At 45.4% G+C, this 19,513-nt stretch overlaps 1 protein-coding gene across 5 annotated transcripts in view; it reads right to left on the bottom strand.

Moving 5' to 3' along the window:
- Palm2akap2 (PALM2 and AKAP2 fusion) overlaps positions 1 to 19,513 on the bottom strand; it is a 321,160-nt gene that overhangs the window by 249,205 nt on the left and 52,442 nt on the right. For all 5 annotated transcript variants that reach the window (XM_051162363.1, XM_051162384.1, XM_051162377.1 and 2 more), the window contains exon 2: positions 90 to 170. In XM_051162363.1, the coding sequence (XP_051018320.1) occupies positions 90 to 170 (81 nt within the window). The remainder of the gene's footprint in view (positions 1 to 89; positions 171 to 19,513) is intronic.

The raw sequence follows: 19,513 nt of genomic DNA, 5'->3' as shown, positions 1-19,513 counted from the left end.
AGCAGCGCTGCACCTCCAGGGCAGGCAGACTGAGATGCGTGGTCTGCCGCTAAGAACGCACAGGCTCCTGGGATCGGCAGGCAGCTTACCTTGGAATGCTGGAGCAGCAGTACCTGTTCGTCAAGTTGTCTTCTCTTTCCTTCTATTTCCGTCTGCCTCTTTCTTTTTTCCTTGAAAAATGAAGAGAGAGGGAGAGAGAGAGAGAAAGAGAGAGAGAGAGAGAGGCTGTCAGAGTGGGTGGGTGTTGGCTTCAGGAATCTGAAGGCAGGGAGCGGGGAGTGGAGACGGTACACATCTGTGCAGACACTTCCAGAGAGGCTGGGCACACACAGCGTCACCTGCTCCACCTTCGCTGCGTGGATTGCAGGCAGCAGCCTTCTCTGAATATGTCTGCGGTGGGCTCCATGAGGAACAATTTGATTCAGAAGGAAAGGACACGGACACGGGGACACACACACACACACACACACATACATACACACACACACACACACACACACACACATACATACACACTGCGTTGTCCCGGTTGTACAAGGCTAATCCGAAGACAAATAAAAATGTCTCAGTTGTTGTTACAAACTGCAGATAGGATGAAATGGGGTGGGGGGTGGGGGGGTTGGGATTCTAGGGCAGAATTCTTTTCATCCAGCTCACATGCAGATATAATGGACTACAATTTTAAACTTGGAAGAATAAAGCACCAAACTGGACACACTAAATAATGCAAATGGGAGGGCTGGCCCTTGCTTATTAAGTAAGCCTTGTGCTAAAGCAGTTTGTGTGGGTGGGGCTTGCTGAGGTTAGGGTAAATAAAACACCTAGGACCTGTCTGGGTCCAAGTGCCAGCCCTACCAGTTACTATTGCCTATTAAGTGAGGGTTAAGCTCCCTGGGTCTCCTGGATGGAGACTGCCCAAATCACACGGCTGAAATGTGTCTTACAAGTGAGCCGATACATACAGAAAGGCCGGAACAATGCTTGGCATGCGGCAAGCATTCATTCTCCACTGGCTGCTACTATTTGCTTTGCCACACATTAATTTCTAGGAAATGCCTAGAAACCTGTTTGAAAGGGATGCGTTTCTACCATAAACGTTGCATTGAAATGCAAACTTCACATTTTTTTCCAATACTTTTCCGGTGCAAACAACAAATAGCATAGGAATGTGACTCCTAAGAACAGAGAGGCCTGCCCTTCCCACAGCAGACTTGCCAATGCTTTGTTGCTGAAGTATACAGGGGTGTTTTATTGAGACGGGACCAGCAGTGGGTCACTCTCTTTGCCTCATAGATGTAGGGAGAAACCTGCTGGGCAGAACATACCCACATTTCACAACACAGCAGCCACACCCTGAGGGACACAGTGATGCTTGTGTCTGGCTGCCATGCTTGTCCTTAATGAAAGCTTTGATTTTATGTAGCACCACGTTTCTGGGGATGTGATCATATCACTGCTGTTCAGATCAATTTAATACATTTAATATATAAACCATAAGAAATATCAATGCATAATCTTGAGCCACTAGAAGGCAATAGCTAAGCAGGGACAGGATTACCTAGCAAAATCAGACCTGTGGGTGTTTAAGGAACCATTTTCCAAAGGGCTCCAATAAATAGTACATAACTGATGCTACAGAATGCTACAGAGTGTTTCCCCAAAGTATCACATTTCTAATAGTAGGTAGGGAAAGCAGGGCTCACTAAAAAAGAGCCCATCTCCCAGCATCTCGGAGGCACTCCATAATATGCCAAGGACCCCAATCCAGGCCCTGGAAGTTCTAAAAATTTATTAGACCTTACCACTCATTATTATTGGCTATCAAGACTTGCAGACTTCCTGCACTTAAAGCCAGAACAAGATACAGTATACTATGTGTCCCCATGATTCAACATGTGTTCTATGTGTCTAGTCCTTTCCAAAACTTATCTATGCTTTCCTATCCTGTGGCTTTATTTGTATGGAAAATTCTCACTTCCAAGATGCCCTCATGTTGACAAACCACTCCCTGCACAGGAGACTTATTCCCCATAAACTGACAAGATCTGCCATCACAGCGTGCTATCCGCCTCTGTGAAGTCACAAGGAGCTTGGGCAGGACACCATTAGCAGAGCACACTTAGCTCCTGACACCTGCTCACTCAGACTTCCGATGACTCATCTCTGTTTCTCACTTGACTGGCCATTGTATCCACATTTCTTCTTCCCCAAACCAAATGCAAAACCACAAACTCTTGAGTCTTGTCAACCCCATATTCCACAGTCCTGTCATTCCTCTGAACTCCACATCCCCATACTGAGCATCCTGCAACAGCTATGGATGGCAAGTCCAGTGTTCTGTTACCCTGGAAATATGCATCTGGCATCTCCCTCATCCTCTTTTCACACCGGGCCCCCTGTATTCATCCCAGCAAGCGACATTACTCCCCCGCCCCAAGTCATCCTATACTCTCACTTTCTTGAAAGATGTCCTGTTGGTCCTGCTCCTGTTTTCTGTATACTTTTCTTAATGCCACAAATATAGACATTCCACATTAGGACCTTCAGCAGACCCAGAAGCTTAAAAACTTATACGTCATCTGGATTACTGCAGTGATGTCCTTATTGGTCCCCACTAACCCTCTTTTTGAGACAAGGTCTCACCGTGTGGCCCAGGGTGGCCTTGAACTCATCATTCTCCTACCTCGGCCTCCTGAGTGCTGGGATTACAGGCAGGTCTCCACCTAAGGCCACAGCAATATTCCACTATGATAATACACCCCTAGCCTTTGCCTAAAACCTGGCCTGTCTCTGCTGCTATACCGCAAAGACCAGATTCGCCAGCACGGCCTTAAAGGCTGTCCTCTGTCCCAGAGTTTTGCCATAAGGAGTAACCCTCAGTGCATAGTCCTCGACCTCAACAACTCGCTGCGGTTTTCTGACCCGCTGAGCTGGCACATGACTTCCTGGGTTTGCTCCTATTTCTTTCTCTAGCAATAATAGAAGCCTCTGACTGCTTCCTTCCACAAAACCTATTCATCTTTGACAGCCCAGCTTAACTATGCACGAGGCTATTCTGACTGCCTGTCGTTAGGTTTATCTTCCTGGTCGTCCTTCCTCTGAGGGGTGCAGCTAACACGGCAGCCTGGGGCACTAGCCATGGTCCGTCACATACTCCTGCTCGTCCTGCCCCCCAACACACACACTTCCACATGAGTTAGCCCAATCCAATCACACCACCTTTATCTTGTTGCCATGGTGATTGATGTGAGGGGTGGCAAAGTGACCCAAGAGTGGAGAAGATGTTCCCAAGGGCAGACGCTGAGCATCAAGAAAAGAGAATGAACCCCTTCTTCCCTCCAGAGTCCTGAGATGACACTTGTCTGAGTGGCTCTTTTCCCAAGTCACTTGGAAGTCATGCATAGATACTGGAGAAAATGAGGTCAGCATAGAGAGAAGCCAGACAAAAAGCAGAGAATAGGACCCCAAAACACTGCTGGGTCGTAGGTCTGCTCAGGCAATAAAGCCACAGGCATCCTTGGGGTTCCTAAACTATTAATCCTGGAATGTCCATTTAAGCCACATCTATCTGTTGCTTGAGCTATTTTGAGGGACTCGTATGTCACAACCCAAAGTGTGCTGTCAGTACAGATGCCTTGTCTGCTCCCCCTGAGACCTCACCACACCCCCTTACTCTTCCTCCTCCATAGGCGGTGGAGCTCTTCTTCATGGACAAGGTCTTTTCATATAACTCAGGCTGGCTTTCAACTTGCCATCACTCCACCTCTAAGGGCGCGGGTCTTTCCACATTAGCACTTAAGATATTTCACAAGTTTACCTACTTAGATATCTATACCCTCTACTGAACCATGGGCTCCTATAGGGCAGGGACACCGGCTGGTAGCTCTAAGGCTAAGGACACTGATTGGTGAACACATGAAAGAGACAGCTGCTGACTAGCTGTAAATGAACGGCTGGCCTCTTTGCTCTCCTCTGCATGCGTTCCCACTTAGCCACATCTCTCACTCAGATGCATTATGAATTCACACTTGTGATCAATGGCAACAAATATATTATTGAATACACATTAGCCATTAGTCAGTAGAACCGAATGTCATAATGATGGAGGTATCGATCCATATGGATCACTATTGCTACGCGTATGAGAAGAGGGTTGACAAAGCTAATCTGAGAAAGAATCAGAGAATGCAGGAGCAGTAACTGCAGGGGAAAGCCTAATGGACAGTGTTAGAAACCACTGGGAGGGTCCGTGTCCCCCAAGAGATATCGGCATGAAGTGAACTCAATCCATTAGGAAGGTTTCCCGGTGCCCTCACTATCTGGGAGGCCTCCCAAGCCACGTCCACTGCCTCTCTGTAAATCATATGCTTTCCTAGCAGATATTTTCTTGAAGTATTGCAACGTCATAAACACTGCAAACTCTGTACAGCGAGGGGCACTTGTTAGCATGCAGCACACACTGCTCAAAGGTGCTGGTGAGTATGGTGGAAGGGGAAGTAGTGGAGGGAGTTAGGAATGCCTCTCTCTTCTTTGGGGGTAACTTATGGCGTCCCTTTCCATTTCTGCTGCATGTGACGCTGTCTGGGCACTGGGAGGTACGAGGGGATAGCTGGAGGCTTGGGGATGTCAGTCACTACTTCACTGAACAAAAACCCTTCAACAGCATTGCTTCAAATATCCATGAAGCCATAGAGGCAGCCTATGGATTGATCCAAGGGTTGGCTAAGCTGAGCTCTGCGAGGACAGGGGTGGGGATGGGGCGGGGCTGGGTTGGGAGAGTTGCAAGGAGCAGATACATTGTTTCCTTTCATGAAGCCCACCCAACCTGACTTGGGTTAACACCCAGCATCCAGGGCCTAGCAGTGGGAAGAAGCCAGAAGACCTACCCAAGATACTGTACCCAGAGATTTCAAAATTTACATAAGAGAAGAAAGATAGAAATGGCAGAAATAAAAATGGCAAGACAAACAATATAAATGGTAAATGTAATGTCTCTTCTTTCTCTGACTGCTCAAGAAAGTCCATGGTGGGGTAAAGGGAATGGTTGCTCTCCTCTCCCCTCACAGAGCCAGTAGCTCTGACTTTCTGCAACCCAGAACAGAGGAAGAGGCACAGTACTGAAAACTGCAAGGAACGGTTTTAAATAGCTCCCCTTTGGGAAGGCAGTGGGGGTGGAAGGGATGCCACGTAGGAGGGGAGGCATGGGAAAACAGAAAGGGCTGGAAGATAGTTTGGTGTTTAAGCATAAGGAGGAGGTGGGCTTAGGGATGTGGTGCCGGGGTAGAATGCTTGGCTGGCATGCGTGGCATCCTAGGTTCAAACCCACCCAGCACGTCAAGTGAACACATATGAAATGAAGGAGCTGGGATGTATGAAAGTTCTGAGAAGACAGCCTCAAGCAACTGTTGTGATGAAAACCATACTCCGTGGCTTTTCCCCTGAAAGAGTGCAGCCAGGGAGCTGAAATTACCTTGCCCACTAGACTGTTTTTCTTTCTGACTTTTGAGATCTAACAGGATCACCAGGGTGCCCAGGTTTCATATAGGTTTCTCTGAGACATAAAATGTCACTTGAAAATTAAATTATGGAAAATCAACATGCAAGTGGGGAGTGGAGGAACTTTGTCTATTAAGGGATCAGAATGCCATTCCAGGCATGGCTGCATTATAATTACCTGTTTAATGCTCCAGCAGAGTTGATGCTATTTATGTATCTGAGGACAGAGATGGAGGATGGGGCTCTCTGGGGCAGGTGACAGAGCACAAAATAATCAAGGAGGTGCCCATTCAGCTTTGTCCAACTGCCTGCCCAGTTAACAGTGCATGCTGAGCTTTCTTGGCAGACCTATCAGTATTCAAGATCAGTTACCTCACCTCCCTGCCATTGGGTATTAAAACTCACTGTGATGGCTTGAATGCCAAGGTCAGCAGTCAAGATCTTTACTACATGCAGGCTCGCTAAATAGTTAGCTGAGCACAGAGATCACTCCTGTCTGCCAGGCCACTGTGATGCCCATTTGGCCTGAAATGAGCAAATCAATTGTTTTAGTTACTGTTCTATTCCTGTGAAGAGACACCATGGCCAAGGCAGCTCTAATAAAACAAAGCAGTTAACTGAAGGCTTGCTTACAGTGTCAGAGGCTTAGTCCATGCTCATCATGGCAGGAAGCAGACAGGCATGGTGCTGACATAGCAGCTGAGAGCTTTGGACCATGATCTGCAGGAAGCAGGCAGAGAGAGCCCATGCCTGGTGGCATAACTTCTCCAACAAAGCCACACCTTCGAATCCTTCACAAACAGTGCCACTAGCTGGGGACCAAGCAGTCAAACACAGGAGCCTATGGGGGCCATTCTCATTAAAACTACCTCAGTATTTGAAAATTAAGTGTGTGTGTGTGTGTGTGTGTGTGTGTATTGGATGCCACAAAAATAAGGAAAAGAAACTGGAATTTGCTTAAATAGTAACCTTCAAAAGTCTTAGCCAGGGCTGTAGAAAGAGCTCAGTCAATGAGGGGATTGCCTTGTAAGGACAAGGACGTGTATTCAATCTCCAGGCACCTAGACCGTACATTAAAAGAATTCCAACACTGGGTAGGCAGAACCAGGCAGATACCTTGGGCTTACAGGCTAGACAGCATAGCCAAGCCTACTTGGTGAGTTCTAGGCTAGTGAGAGACCCTACTTCCCAATGCTCCCCAAAAGAAGGTAGACACATCTTGAGACACAACAGCTGAGCCTATCCACTGCCCCTTTCCACACAGACACATACACGCACACACACACACATACACACAGGAATGCACAGTCACACATACACACGCACACATGTGTCCACGCATAGACATGCCACACACACACACACACACACACACACACACACACACACACACACAGGAGGGGGCTTAGCCAGAAGAACAAGTCTGTATATCCTATAATCAAAGCTGCTGCCTCGCCAGGCACCCACTCAACTTAGACCATTCTCACATAGCATGGAAAGTTCTACTGCTCTATCCATTTCCTGTGGCTTAGCTTTGACTGGCATTTCCATTTATATAACTTTTCTTTTATGCAACCAATTCTGACCTCTAGTAGTTGCTGTCTGTGGTAAACAAGGGAAAGCCTTTTTTTTTTTTTCCCCTTGTGACAGAAATGATAAGGCCAAGAGAAGATTCTGAAAGGGAAAATATATATACTAATTGGCTCAAACTTTAAAACAGTCCATTGAAAGGGACCTGGGGAAACACCATGTAGAGGTTAGGTGAAATACTGGGATTAATTATACTGAAAAGTTAACATATGTAATTCATTAATGTCAAGCCAAATGTAAGTCATACCAATTTAGCTTCATATGTTTTATAGGTTCTCTCTCTCTCTCTCTCTCTCTCTCTCTCTCTCTCTCTCTCTCTCTCTCTCTCTCTCTCTCTCTCTCTCACACACACACACACACACACACACACACACACAGTGAAGTAAATTTAAATAAATTAAAATTAAAGTGTCCTAGGGAGAACGTGTGTAGGCTTATGCAAAAGCTGTCTCCTTTTACATAAGGGATTTGAATATGTGTGCATTTTGGTATTCAGGGAGAGCCTGGGATACCAAGGGACAAACATAGTAACCGCGAGGGAACATGTGGAAAGCCGGGCGTTTTTGCAAGGACTGACTGCCCTTCAGCTTCTCCCCGAGTCGTCAAGGTAGCCTGAGACATGTGCCTTCAGTTGTCTTGATTTTATAAATGGACACAACCAAACTTGGCGGGTGTGTAAAGCGCCCAGGGCCATCTGAGACAAGCAGTGACCAAATGTATTTGAAATGGAGACAATTTGACCCTATAACACTGCCCAAGAGCGACCACTACTCCACGTATAACAATACACGCTGCCTGGTGTCACCATGTGTGGATTGCAAACACCTTCCTGGGCCAATGAGATTTGGAAGATGCCACACACTTCTGATGCCAAATCCACCCACTCCTGAAAAAGGAGGCTTTTTATAAAATTGTGAGCCCTTTTCAGTATTAAAGGCAAACAGGTCAAAGCTGTGTTGGGATCACTAGCAGTACCTGGTGAGCTACAAAATGCTCATTTCCTCCTCTAGGCACACTGCAGCACTTTTTAAGGGATCCCGGGGCCTAATAAATAGAGCCAATGTAAAATATTTCTATTCCATTTAAGCATTTCTCCAAACAGGGTCACGGGCTCACTAAGAATGAAGGGGACTCTGGGGCCATAGAATATCAGAATATGACTCCCTAAAATTAGATGTCTGGAAGAAAGGACAGAGTGTTCCACCACGCTGGCTGTCTATCTCAGGAGGATAGCAAGGTGAGAGGAAAAGCCAGAGGTTAGGAATCATCTGGACAAACAAGGACCTCACAATAAACTGCACTGCCCTGCCTCCATCCAATCACAGTGCTGCGCTGCTCTGCCTCCATCCAATCACAGTGCTGCGCTGCCCTGCCTCCATCCAATCACAGTGCTGCGCTGCTCTGCCTCCATCCAATCTCAGAGCTGCGCTGCTCTGCTTCCATTCAATCTCAGAGCTGTGCTGCCATGCTCCCATCTAATCTCAGCGCTGCAGACCATGGGATAGCTGAGGTGTTAGGGCACACCTAGAGAGAGTTGTCACAGTAAGAGCTGAAAGAAAATAGAGTTTAAAAAAAAAAAAAAAATAGAGAGAAACCCTATACATCCAAACCAAGAAATGCAAGCACCCGGAAGTTAGCATGAATCCAGAGACATCGGTGCCTTTTCTACAGTTTGTCTTAACCCTAAAGCAGAGGATTAGTGCCTTTTCTGACCTTGCCCAAGTATGCTTCTGTTTGTTTCTTAGATGCTGATTATCTGATTAACCTTTATGAGTTAGAAATATTTTTAATATAGAAAAGTATAATTTACAATCACTCAGAATATCCCTACCCAGTAAAGTACTGTTAGCACTGGAAAATATAAATAACATTGACACAATAAAAAAAATTTATACAACTCTTAACAACAAAAATAAGGCAACTGTTGCTTCTCCTCCCATCACACCATCCCCAGTCATCTGTTTCTTTAAGCAATAAGTCCTATTAGTTTTCTGTGATTTCCACTAGAAAAATGAGTGTCCCAGCATGCTATACAGTTGGAGGGTCCTTTACAAACAGCATTGAAGATTTGCTTTCCACAGCATGCGGTCGTCGCAGTAGTCAGGTGACAGGCTCTGTCACCGCGTAGGGGCCACCTTGTTCTGTGAACTCTGACATGGCAGCTCACACGGACCTTAGCTGAGCCCACCAGCTGGCTGCCGGTTCGTTATTTAGGACCTCTCCGCATTTCACTTGTTATGATGAACAAGCATTGATTCGCTGGACTTTCCTCTGTGAACATCTCAGAAGCTCTTTTGTGCTGCTATCCACACACTGCATTTCAAACACTAAGTCAATAGATATGAGCATTTAAAGCTTTAGCAGGGACAAACTGCCCTCCCTCCAAATTCACTTTCTGCATTTTAAGTGATATAATTCCAAGCAGGAGCTAAAACTCGTGCAGACAATACATTGTTGTCAGTTTTTGCCCCTTTCGGTCACCTTTGGGTTCCCCGAGGGGATTTTAAATGAAAGAAATTGCCTCTCATGCCATTAACAACCGTTATAGTCTCAGACCTATGCTGGCAGTTTGTTCTTATCATGGGTCAACATCTTTTCTGGTTAATAAGTTTTAACTGGACTGGAGCTGGGTCCAGTACTTACTCGCTGTGCTCCCAGCACTGGAGAAACAGGTCTGTGACCGGCACATTGGAGGCCTCTCTGGGCCACATAGTGAGCCCCTCATTGCATAAAGAAAACAGTGGCTTGATGCTTTGTTCATAGGCATCTGGGATGACCCCACTGAGTTTTCCAGAGGACCCAGACTGATTCCTAGGCCTTAAACTATTAACATCAGAATGGTCACACAGTGAAGTTGTGCCCACTGGACTTTAATAGGAGATGGATTTTCTTCTGTCATTTCTAAACTCCACTGTGCAAAAGAACATTTCACAAGCACCAAAATTATGTCTTAGATAGGCTCAGGCCATATAAAAAGTCAAAACACAAGAAAATGCTATGAGTATATGATTTTAGGATGAGAAAAGACTGTTTTAAAGGCCATATAAAAAAATCCACAAAATACAAATTTGGTGATGTTTATTATGGAAAAAAAACTTTTTTCTTTTCTTTCTTTCTTTTTGGTTTTTTGAGACAAGGTTTCTCTGTGCAGCCTTGGCTGTCCTGGACTCACTTTGTAGACCAGGCTGGCTTTGAACTCACAGAGATCTGCGTGCTTCTGCCTCCCAGAGTGCTGGCATAGTATGGAAAACTTTAAACTACATTTTATAGTGCCAATGAATCATAATAACTCAAAGGCATGTGTTAACTAAGGAAAATACCTGGCAAGTATGTCAAATTGTTAAGAGTTTAATAAAGAATTGTCATAACAATATGATTTACAAAGAAAATAGAAATTGGCATAGAAAATATATAGGGGAAAATGTAGTGGAAATGTTCAACATTTTTAATAGCCACAGAAATAAAAAGCAAGTACAAAAATATCATTTCCCATTCCTAAGATGGATACTATCCTTGGGGCTAGTGCGGAGAAAATATCCCCCTCTTATGTTTTTAAGGATATATTTATGTGTATGACCGTTTGCCTGCATTTATGTACCAGTACCATGGGAGTGCCTGTTACTCCTGGGGGTCAGAAGAAGACATTGGATTCCTTGGGCCTGGAGCTCTGGAGGGTTCTAAGCCACCAGGTGTGTGCTGGGGCCTCAACCCAGGTCCTCTGCAAGAACAAGAAATGCTCTTGACTGCTGAGCAATTTTTCCAGCCCCATTTGCCCCAATTTATAAAAAAAATTTTATTTATTTGTTTGGTGTGTGGTTGTGTGTGTGTGTGTGTGTGTGTGTCTGTGCACTCGCATACCAGTACTATGGTGTGTGTGTGTGTGTGTGTGCACTCACGCACTAGTACCATGGCATGTGTGTAGAGATCAAGACAAAGTTGTGGGAGTCAGTTCTCTTCTACCATCATGTGGGGTCTGGGGACCAAATTCAGGTTGTCAGTTTTGGCAAGAAGTGCTTTTTTTCACAGAACCACGTCCCCAGCAGCTCTTACCCTCTCTGTAATCTCTGGCAGACTGAGAAATAACATCCACCTTCACAGAACTCATCTCCTAATTTGTTCAATGTCTGTCCCAGTCAATAAGATGCGTGTTCCAGAAAGAGTATGCCTGCCTGTCTATCTCATTTGACTTAGCTCTCATGCCTGGAACCAAGCCGAACACAGTATATGCCTAAATAAGACCTTCTTGATGAATCAATTAAAAATAAGTAAAATCCAGCCATTACAACCCATTTTAAAAAACTGCTGAATAGTAGCATCTACAGTATCAAAGAGGCAGGTGGATCTCTGTGAGTTCGAGCCCAGCCTGGTCTACAAAGGGGGTCCAGGACAGCCAAGGCTACACAGAGAAACCCTGTCTCGACAAAACAAAACAAAGCAAAATACTATCACTTGGGGTTGTGGGGTGAAGGTGGGGGACATAACCCAGGGCCTTGTACATACTAGGTGAGTGTTTTATTACTGAACTACCCCTCAAACTCAGACATAGAGGTGGGGGACAAAGGGCAGAGGGAAGTGGGAGAGGGGAAAATGGAGAGAGGGGAGAGAGGAGGAAAGGGAAGGAGGGGGAGAGGGAATAGACAGGCTGATCCTTATGTAGTCAGTTTAAAAAGCAGAGTAGGACCTCAGGGCTTATTGTTGTTTGTTCAGTTTTTTTCTCACTACGCAACCAAGGATGGCCACAAACTCATGCTCCAGCCACTGGGACAAACTCACATGGTATATATGTGTGTGTGTGTGCATGTCTGTGTACATGTGTGTATGTATGTGTGCATGTGTGCGCGCGCGCGCGCGTGTGTGTGTGTGTGTGTGTGTGTGTGTGTGTGTGTGTACACACACACTCTTCCCTTTAGATCTTCTGTCCTGCAGACAATAACAGTAAGGCTCAAGTTTAGGCTTGTCCAGGAAAGGAGTCAGCCCTACCTGAGCCCAGGTAACTAGAGATCTGCCCTGGGAAGGGGGAGGGTGTGTGTGGAGGGAGCGGGGTGGGATATACATCAAGGCTGGCTCAGTATAAAGTGAAAACTTTCTTCTATCGTTCTTTCCCTAGGTGTCTAGCTCCCTTGGGGGATCCTCTGCAGTTGTGGCTGCAGTCTGGGGCAAGATTTAAGAAATGTGCTACTAAAGCCCTAGAAATGGTACCCTGACCCTGGCACTGACATCTGCCTTCCCGCTGCAACTAAATTGTAACCTGCATGAACCAGCGTGATGCCTCCAGTGTGACCTTAATTCTCCCCACAATATATAATCATAAGAAATCGTTAAGATCACCTGAGGGACATTAAAGAGAAACATGAAACACTCCAGGCCTCAACCTCAGAGGTTTGGATTTTACTGGTCTAGCAATGCTGTAAATGTTCCCAGATAGTTTCAATGTCAGCCAAAGTGGAAAGTCCTTGCTGAGTACCACATCTTAGCTTGGGCTGTAAGCAACTACTTTGGTTTAGGTTGGGCTCTTTCTTCATCAGAGTCAACTGAACCTGGCCCTGGCCAGCCACACTTCTATTTTCATGGCTAAGCTCTGGCTTTGTTTGTTCTTCAAAGTGTAGGTCTTTGCCAGAGGCTGGTGGGGGTCTGAGGCCCAAAGGCAGACAGAGCTGTTTTGGCTCTCTGGAGGGTCAATGCTGCCTTCTTGTGGCAAAATTTCTCATGCTCACCCATGCATGCCTGATTACCCTTCCCATGAGACCTCTTCTACATTTAAATTCCTTCCTTCCTTCCTTCCTTCCTTCCTTCCTGCCTGCCTGCCTGTCTTTCTTTACCTAAAACAGGGTCTCAATTAGCCCAGTTTGACCTTGAACTCTCTTTGTGGCTATGACCTTGAGCTTCTGATTCTCCGCTTCTATTTTCTGGGAGCTGGCACTGTACCCCTGTCCAGCCATCCTCCGTTTGTGAGGCACTGAGCCTTTATGCACGCCAGGCAAGCACCTACCAGCTGAGCTCCTCGGTGCCTACATTACTATTTTCTACCCAGGCCAGATGTGATAAACCAGGTCAGAAGGCCAAGATAGGAGACAGTTATACAACAGTGGTGAACATCACCAGGATTGTCCAATTGAATCTGGCTTTGAGTTAAAATAAAAAAAAAAAAATGTGTGCTTCAAACATCCCCTTAAACGCACTAGTGCTACACTGCATTTCACAGTTTAGAGATAAGATATGGAAGAAATGCTCACATTTCAGATTGGGTACCTTCCACTCGACCTCCATGAATGGACAAAACATCATCTGCAGAGCTAAGGGGTTGTGACGGCCTGTAAGGCCATCCTGAGGATGAGCCATACATTTGACCTGGGCAGACGACATCACAGGGAGAGCATCAGTTGCATCAAGGACCTGTGATGTCCACATGCTTTCTGGTTGACTCGCTCTCCTGAGAGGAGGCCACACCAGCAGAACAATCAAGGGCCTCTGCTCTGCCCTTCTTATTCTCCTTCTCTCAGTAGCCTTGACCAGAATTTACTTTCAGGTACCCAACCACTGTGAAGACCCAAGGACAAATATTAATATGGAATATTTGATACAGGTCTGGGGCAATGAAAAAGTTAAAAAAAAAATAGTTTAAAGAGGAGAAGTCATAAGCATGGCAGATAGCAGGCTTCCCCTGACACTACAATAGGTTTCTACTTCTCATTTGCTTTGTGCTTTTTTCCCCCATAAAGGATGTTTGGATATTTTTCCCCAGGGGGTGATTTGGTGTTTTGATACAAGAAATCCATCTAGCTGGCAAGAGGAAATGATCACCAAAAACCAAACAATGTTTATAAAGGATACCAACTCATAAGGAGGAATGCACCTACTTTCTGATTCCTAACTGGATGCTGAGACTACGTGCTTAGGCTGGGTTTGAGAGGTCTGGCTCCCTCAAATGGAACTGATGAAAGCACAGGGCCCAGGGGCTCTGGACCCTGCATTTAGTCATCAGAAGATTCCTGCCTTCGAGTAGAGAGCTGAAAGGGCCTCAGGTGAAACCTAGACACTAGGTATCACATCTTCAGGAAATAAAGCACTGTGATAAAACTCCTCTTAATCCCTTCTGCAAGGATGCCAGTCTCCAGTTGTAGAGGCATCGGCAAACTTGATCTGTGAAAGTTCATGCAGTAAGTATTTCTGGCCTTACATTCTCCATCACAAAGCCTCAGCTCAGTAGACAGTCCAATCAGTTGACTTCTATGGCACAGAGTCAGCAGGACACAATGAATAATAATCCAGCAGGCACGCCCCACTACACTATAACAAGGCTTCTTAAATTTTCTTCATCACAGGTCCTTTCAGTCTGAGAAATGTTTATGCTACCTCAGGTATATAAGTATATAAAATAGGTACACAAGTAAAATATTTACTGCCAATAAGATACAATAAATTACTTAAAAATAATTCTTGTTTATACGTATAATTTTATCATTTATTCAAGATTTTGAAGCAAGTTTGTTGTGTCAGGTCCACCTGTCTGAGGTTGGAAAAAAAAAAAGAAAGAAAGAAAGAAAGAAAGAAAGAAAGAAAGAAAAAAAGAAAGAAATCCTGCAAGATGTCTGCTAAATCCTTAACTTTGTGACAGGGACCTTATCTGAAAGAAGGGTCTTATGCAAATGTAACTAAATCAGGGATATTGAGTTATAGAGAACATTATGTAGCCATTTCTGATATAACTGAATGCCGTATGTCTGTCACATCATTAGCCACAGAACACTCGTGCAAAAATAGAAATTGTCCCATCAATGGAATGGTGCCTTGTCAATATTCAAACAGGGACAGTAACGCGAAACAAAGAAGGTGTGGTATTTGATATATGGTACACTATTGACCCAATGATGACACTGTACAGAAGAAAGAAAAGGGACAGCCTTGATCTGATATATTACATATCCTAGGAGCAAGCAGGGAGGGAAGATGTTGGAGGAAGGCTCTGACTGAGTGTTGTGTGCACCTGGAATAGTCAGATGCTACTTTATATGTGTCTCACGTCACCATGAGGAAGCTTTATTGTCCCTACTTTGCAGACAAAACAAGTAAGGCTCAGAAATGTTGACCACACAGGGACTCTATGAGGCCCTGCAGTCACACTGTGCGTTTCCCAAGGTCAAGGCTTCAGTGACAGAGGATGACCTGTCCTTGGCCAATCAAGGGAACTTGTGCAAGATCCACAGTAGCCAGGAACTCCTGAGGTGATGCAAAGCCCTTGTCAAGTTGGCTGTCCCATGCTCAGGCACAGTTTAGAATTTGCCTGGGTAGCAACCATGATAATAATCTGCTGCCTGCTTTTTTCCTCTAGAGCAGCAGTTCTCAGCCTGTGGGTCACGATCCTCTGATGGTCGAATGACCCTTTCACAGGTGTCACATATCAGGTCTCCTGTATGTCAGATATTTATATTACAATTTATAACAGTAGCAAAATTAAAGTTATGAAGTAGCAACGAGAATAATTTTATGGTTGGGGGGGTCACTGTAAATGTTTTTATTTCCTTAGATGTACCCAAGCTTTATAAATACATGGCTTGGGCTGACCCCAGAGTGTTTCTATCTAAATATCCCTAGGCCTAGGCCTGGAAGCTTCTAGTTTCCATATAATCTACTCTTCTGTAAGCCCAGACCTTGTAAGCTTCAGCTTCCAGCCTCTGTCTGCTAAGCTAGGCCTAGAATGTTTTGAACCTCTGAGACTTACTTCTGAATAAGTTATTTTCTAGCTATTTCTAAAATCTAGCTGGCTGGTTCAACTCAGCTCTTCTGGCTCAAACTCCTCTCCAAGCTGACTGATTTAACCTGGCTTCTCTCAGCTTCTGATTGAATTGCTCTGCTTGGAAAAACTGCCTCTGAACTCCATGAACTGAACTGAACTGCACTGAACTCAACTCCCTCTCTCTCCCTGCACTGCTCTTTCCTGTCTGTTCTCAGGAGAGTTGTGTGTAACTTATCTCTGCCTCATTCCATCAAATCTTTCATGTTGTCTGCCCCTCAGTTAGATGTCATGGTTTAGAACTAAAGGTCTGTATTCAAGCCAGAAGGAGCAAAAATATGTCATTTTAACCAGATCACACAGACCTAAAAGGTCTTAGGATGTGATCCCTCAACAGAGCAGCCATGTTGCTGGATTAAAATTCCTCTACAGGTCACTGCAGCATGAGGAACCATATTAAAGGGTTGTTACATTGAAAAGATTGAGAACCACTGCTGTAGACAGGGCCCTGTTACCATATGCTTTGATCTCTGTCTCTTTTTTTCCGTTTTTATATGTGTGTGTATAGTGTGTGTTTATGTATGCTTTTCATGTGTGGATACAAACAGGTGCACACGTGGAGGCTCAAGGTTGATGCTAGGAATCATCCTCAACAGATGTCTGACCTCACTCACTGAGGCAGAGCGTCTCTGTCAAACGCAGAGACCACCAATACAGCTGGTCTTGCTAGCAGCTTGCTCTGGGGAATCCCCTGTCTTCCATGCTGAGGCTGGAATCACGGGCAGCTACCACGTCCACCTGACATCTAGTGGGTTCTGGGAATCTAAACTCCATATCTCATGCTTTTGGGGGCTTCACCCACCAAACCATCCTCCCCAGCTCCGGGGCTTATCTCTCCGGAGGTTCTCTCTCAGCCTGAGTCTGGGGTTCGTCCCAGACCTCTCTCCAGTTCCTGCACAGGGCCTCAGAGAAATAAGGGTGGAAAGGGAGAATATGCTATCCCTATTGGAGTTTCCACGTTTGCATCTCCTTTTCATTCTTCAGTTTTCAATCCAAAGCCACCACAGCCCACCGTATCTAATGCGCCCATCCCGTCCATGTTTATTTCCCACCTAGGTGTTTCTCACATCTAAAGTGATCTAGTTTACTCAGTTCCTGCTTTTCAAATCTATCTTCTCTCATTGTGATAAGATTCCTGAGCCGGGACTTCTGTGGCTGCCGTACCCTATATTCATTAATGGCTCTGATATGGAAGCCGCTCACTAATAAAGGAATGGGTGAACATGATCACACTAGTTGGTTCTACCTAAGCAAAGATGCTGAAGTGGGTGGTGCTGTTCCCGAGATTATGGATGGGGTTGGGGGCTGGCACTCTGACCCTCCGAATACCCTTCTTCTGAATTGTTCTAGGAAGCAGGTGGCCTGACAGCAGGGTTCTCCTTCTCCCAGTACTGCCTGCTAAGAGACACCTAGGATAGGCTGAACTGCGCTGTCCATGCCTGCTGGAGAGCCTGGCAATTACAGCGAAGAGCACTCTCAGCCCATAAATCCAGAGAATCTTGACTGTAGTTAAGAGAGCCAATTTTAGCAAGTCGAGCACTTCTGCAGCCACCTCACAGCAACTCAGGGAAGCCTAAATTATGAAGAATCTTTACTTAGCTTTCTGCCACCTCCCATGACACAGTTATCAGTTCCCTGGCAAAACAGCCTCTCTGTATTCAGACGCATAATGAGGGAAAACAAAGGAAAATCAGTGGGCACAGTCCTGAGGCTAGCTTTTCCCATCAGTGACCCAAAGGAGCTCTTTGTGTCCCTTGGGAAAGATGAAGACAAAGTGGAACATTTGCAAATGGATTCGAACTTGCCACTGTAAATATCCAGACAAGAGGAAAATGCAGGAAGTACTTGGGTCAGTCTGGTCCAGTGGATGCTATGCTCACTTTATCACTGACTCTGCCCCCCCTGCCCCCCTCCCGAACCACACACCTTTCTAGTACTTGATCATGAGGCACAAAATACCCATTCATAATGCAGAGCTGCCACAGCACATGTGAGGGAGGCCTGACAAGAGCTATGGGACATGCCACATTTGAGCGGTATGGGCTTTCTTCCTTCTTGTACCCATATACACTTGTGGTGGTTTGAATAAGATGCCCTCTGTGGTCTCAGGCATTTGCATACTTGGTCTCTAGTTGGTGGTGCTGTTTGCAGAGGCTTAGGAGGTGTGGCCTTTTGGAGGAAGTGTGTCCATGGAGATGGGAGATGGGCCTTGAAAGTTTTAAGGCTTGAGCCATCCCCAGTATGTTCTCTCTGCTTCCTGCTTGAAGTTGAAGATATGAGCTCTTGGCTGTTCCTTCTGCCATGCCTGCCTGCCTTGATGGTGAAAGACTCTCATCCTTCTAGAATTATAAGCCGAAATAAATCTTTTCTTCTATAAATTGCCTTGGTCATGGTGTTTTATCACAGCCATGGAGAAATAACTGACACAGCATCACAGGTGGGTGTGCAACAGTTTGACGCACGCACTAATGTATTCATGCTCTTGGGCAAGCACCCTTGCGTAGGTACACAAGTGAGGCTGGAGTTTCCATTTCTGAAATATGTTTTAATGGTAAATCATTTTAGATGTGTAAAAATGTGAGAGGAAACAGTACCAGGAAGTTGCTGTTCTTATTTCCTTTCTGTTGCTGTGATTTAAAAAACAAAACAAAACCCTCTGACCAAGAGGAACTTAGAGGAGGAAAGGGTTTATTTCATCTTACACTTCCAGGTCACAGTTCGTCATTGGGAGAAGTCAGGAAGGAACTCAATCAGGAACTCATCAGAGCAGAGACCATGGAGGGACACTCCTTGCTGGCTCGTTCTTGCTCACGCTTAGCTAGCTTTCATATATGGCCCCGGGCTGCCTGCCAGGGAATGGTGCTGCCCATGGTGGGCGTGGCCCTCTACATCAATTAACAATCAATCAAGACAATTTCCCCTATGTTCACAGGACAATCTGAACTGGACAATTCCTCAACAGGGACTCTCTTCTCAGGTGGTTCTCAGCCATGTCAAGTTGAGAGCACTGACTAGGACACTTACAGTATGTACTTCTGCCAGCTTCCTGCAGTGCTACCATTTTTTCATAACTGTGGTGTTTGCCAAAATCAAGATGTCAGTGGTATCATGGCATTAGTTAAATTATAGATTCTGGAGTCTGCTTATTTTTCCTTTGCAAACATCCCACTCTGCCCGTTCCTGTTCTAGAAATCCGATCCAGGGCACCACATCACATTTAGGGCATTTCTATTTTGAAGATCTAGGATGACACACCCCCTCATGTCCTTAGATTTGGAAATGGAGGAAGTGGCTCTCTGAGCAAGGCGTCACCGTGATTTCTCACTTCCATCTTTCCTTCGCTTTCATGACAACACCTAATTTGTGCCTCCGTCTGCTTATCTATGAAATGGAGCTTGGCTGAACTTGCTGCCACACTAGGTAGTGTGTTGGGATACAGGAAACCTGGGGCTGCCAGCTTAGTGCTACTGCTGTTGACTATGAATTTTATGGATCAGAAATTTGCATTTTTGTAAGTCTTTTAAAATGTCTGGGTTTCAGGTTAAGGCATGGCAATCATATTTAAAGTGTAATTTATAGGCTCATTTTCATTATCTTCAAAAGGATGTCTCTGAGCCAGGCACAGTAGCACATGCC

This window comes from Acomys russatus, chromosome 2 (assembly GCF_903995435.1).
Source record: "Acomys russatus chromosome 2, mAcoRus1.1, whole genome shotgun sequence".
In the NCBI taxonomy this organism is placed as follows: Eukaryota; Metazoa; Chordata; class Mammalia; order Rodentia; family Muridae; genus Acomys; species Acomys russatus.
This window is presented reverse-complemented; position numbering and strand designations above follow the sequence as displayed.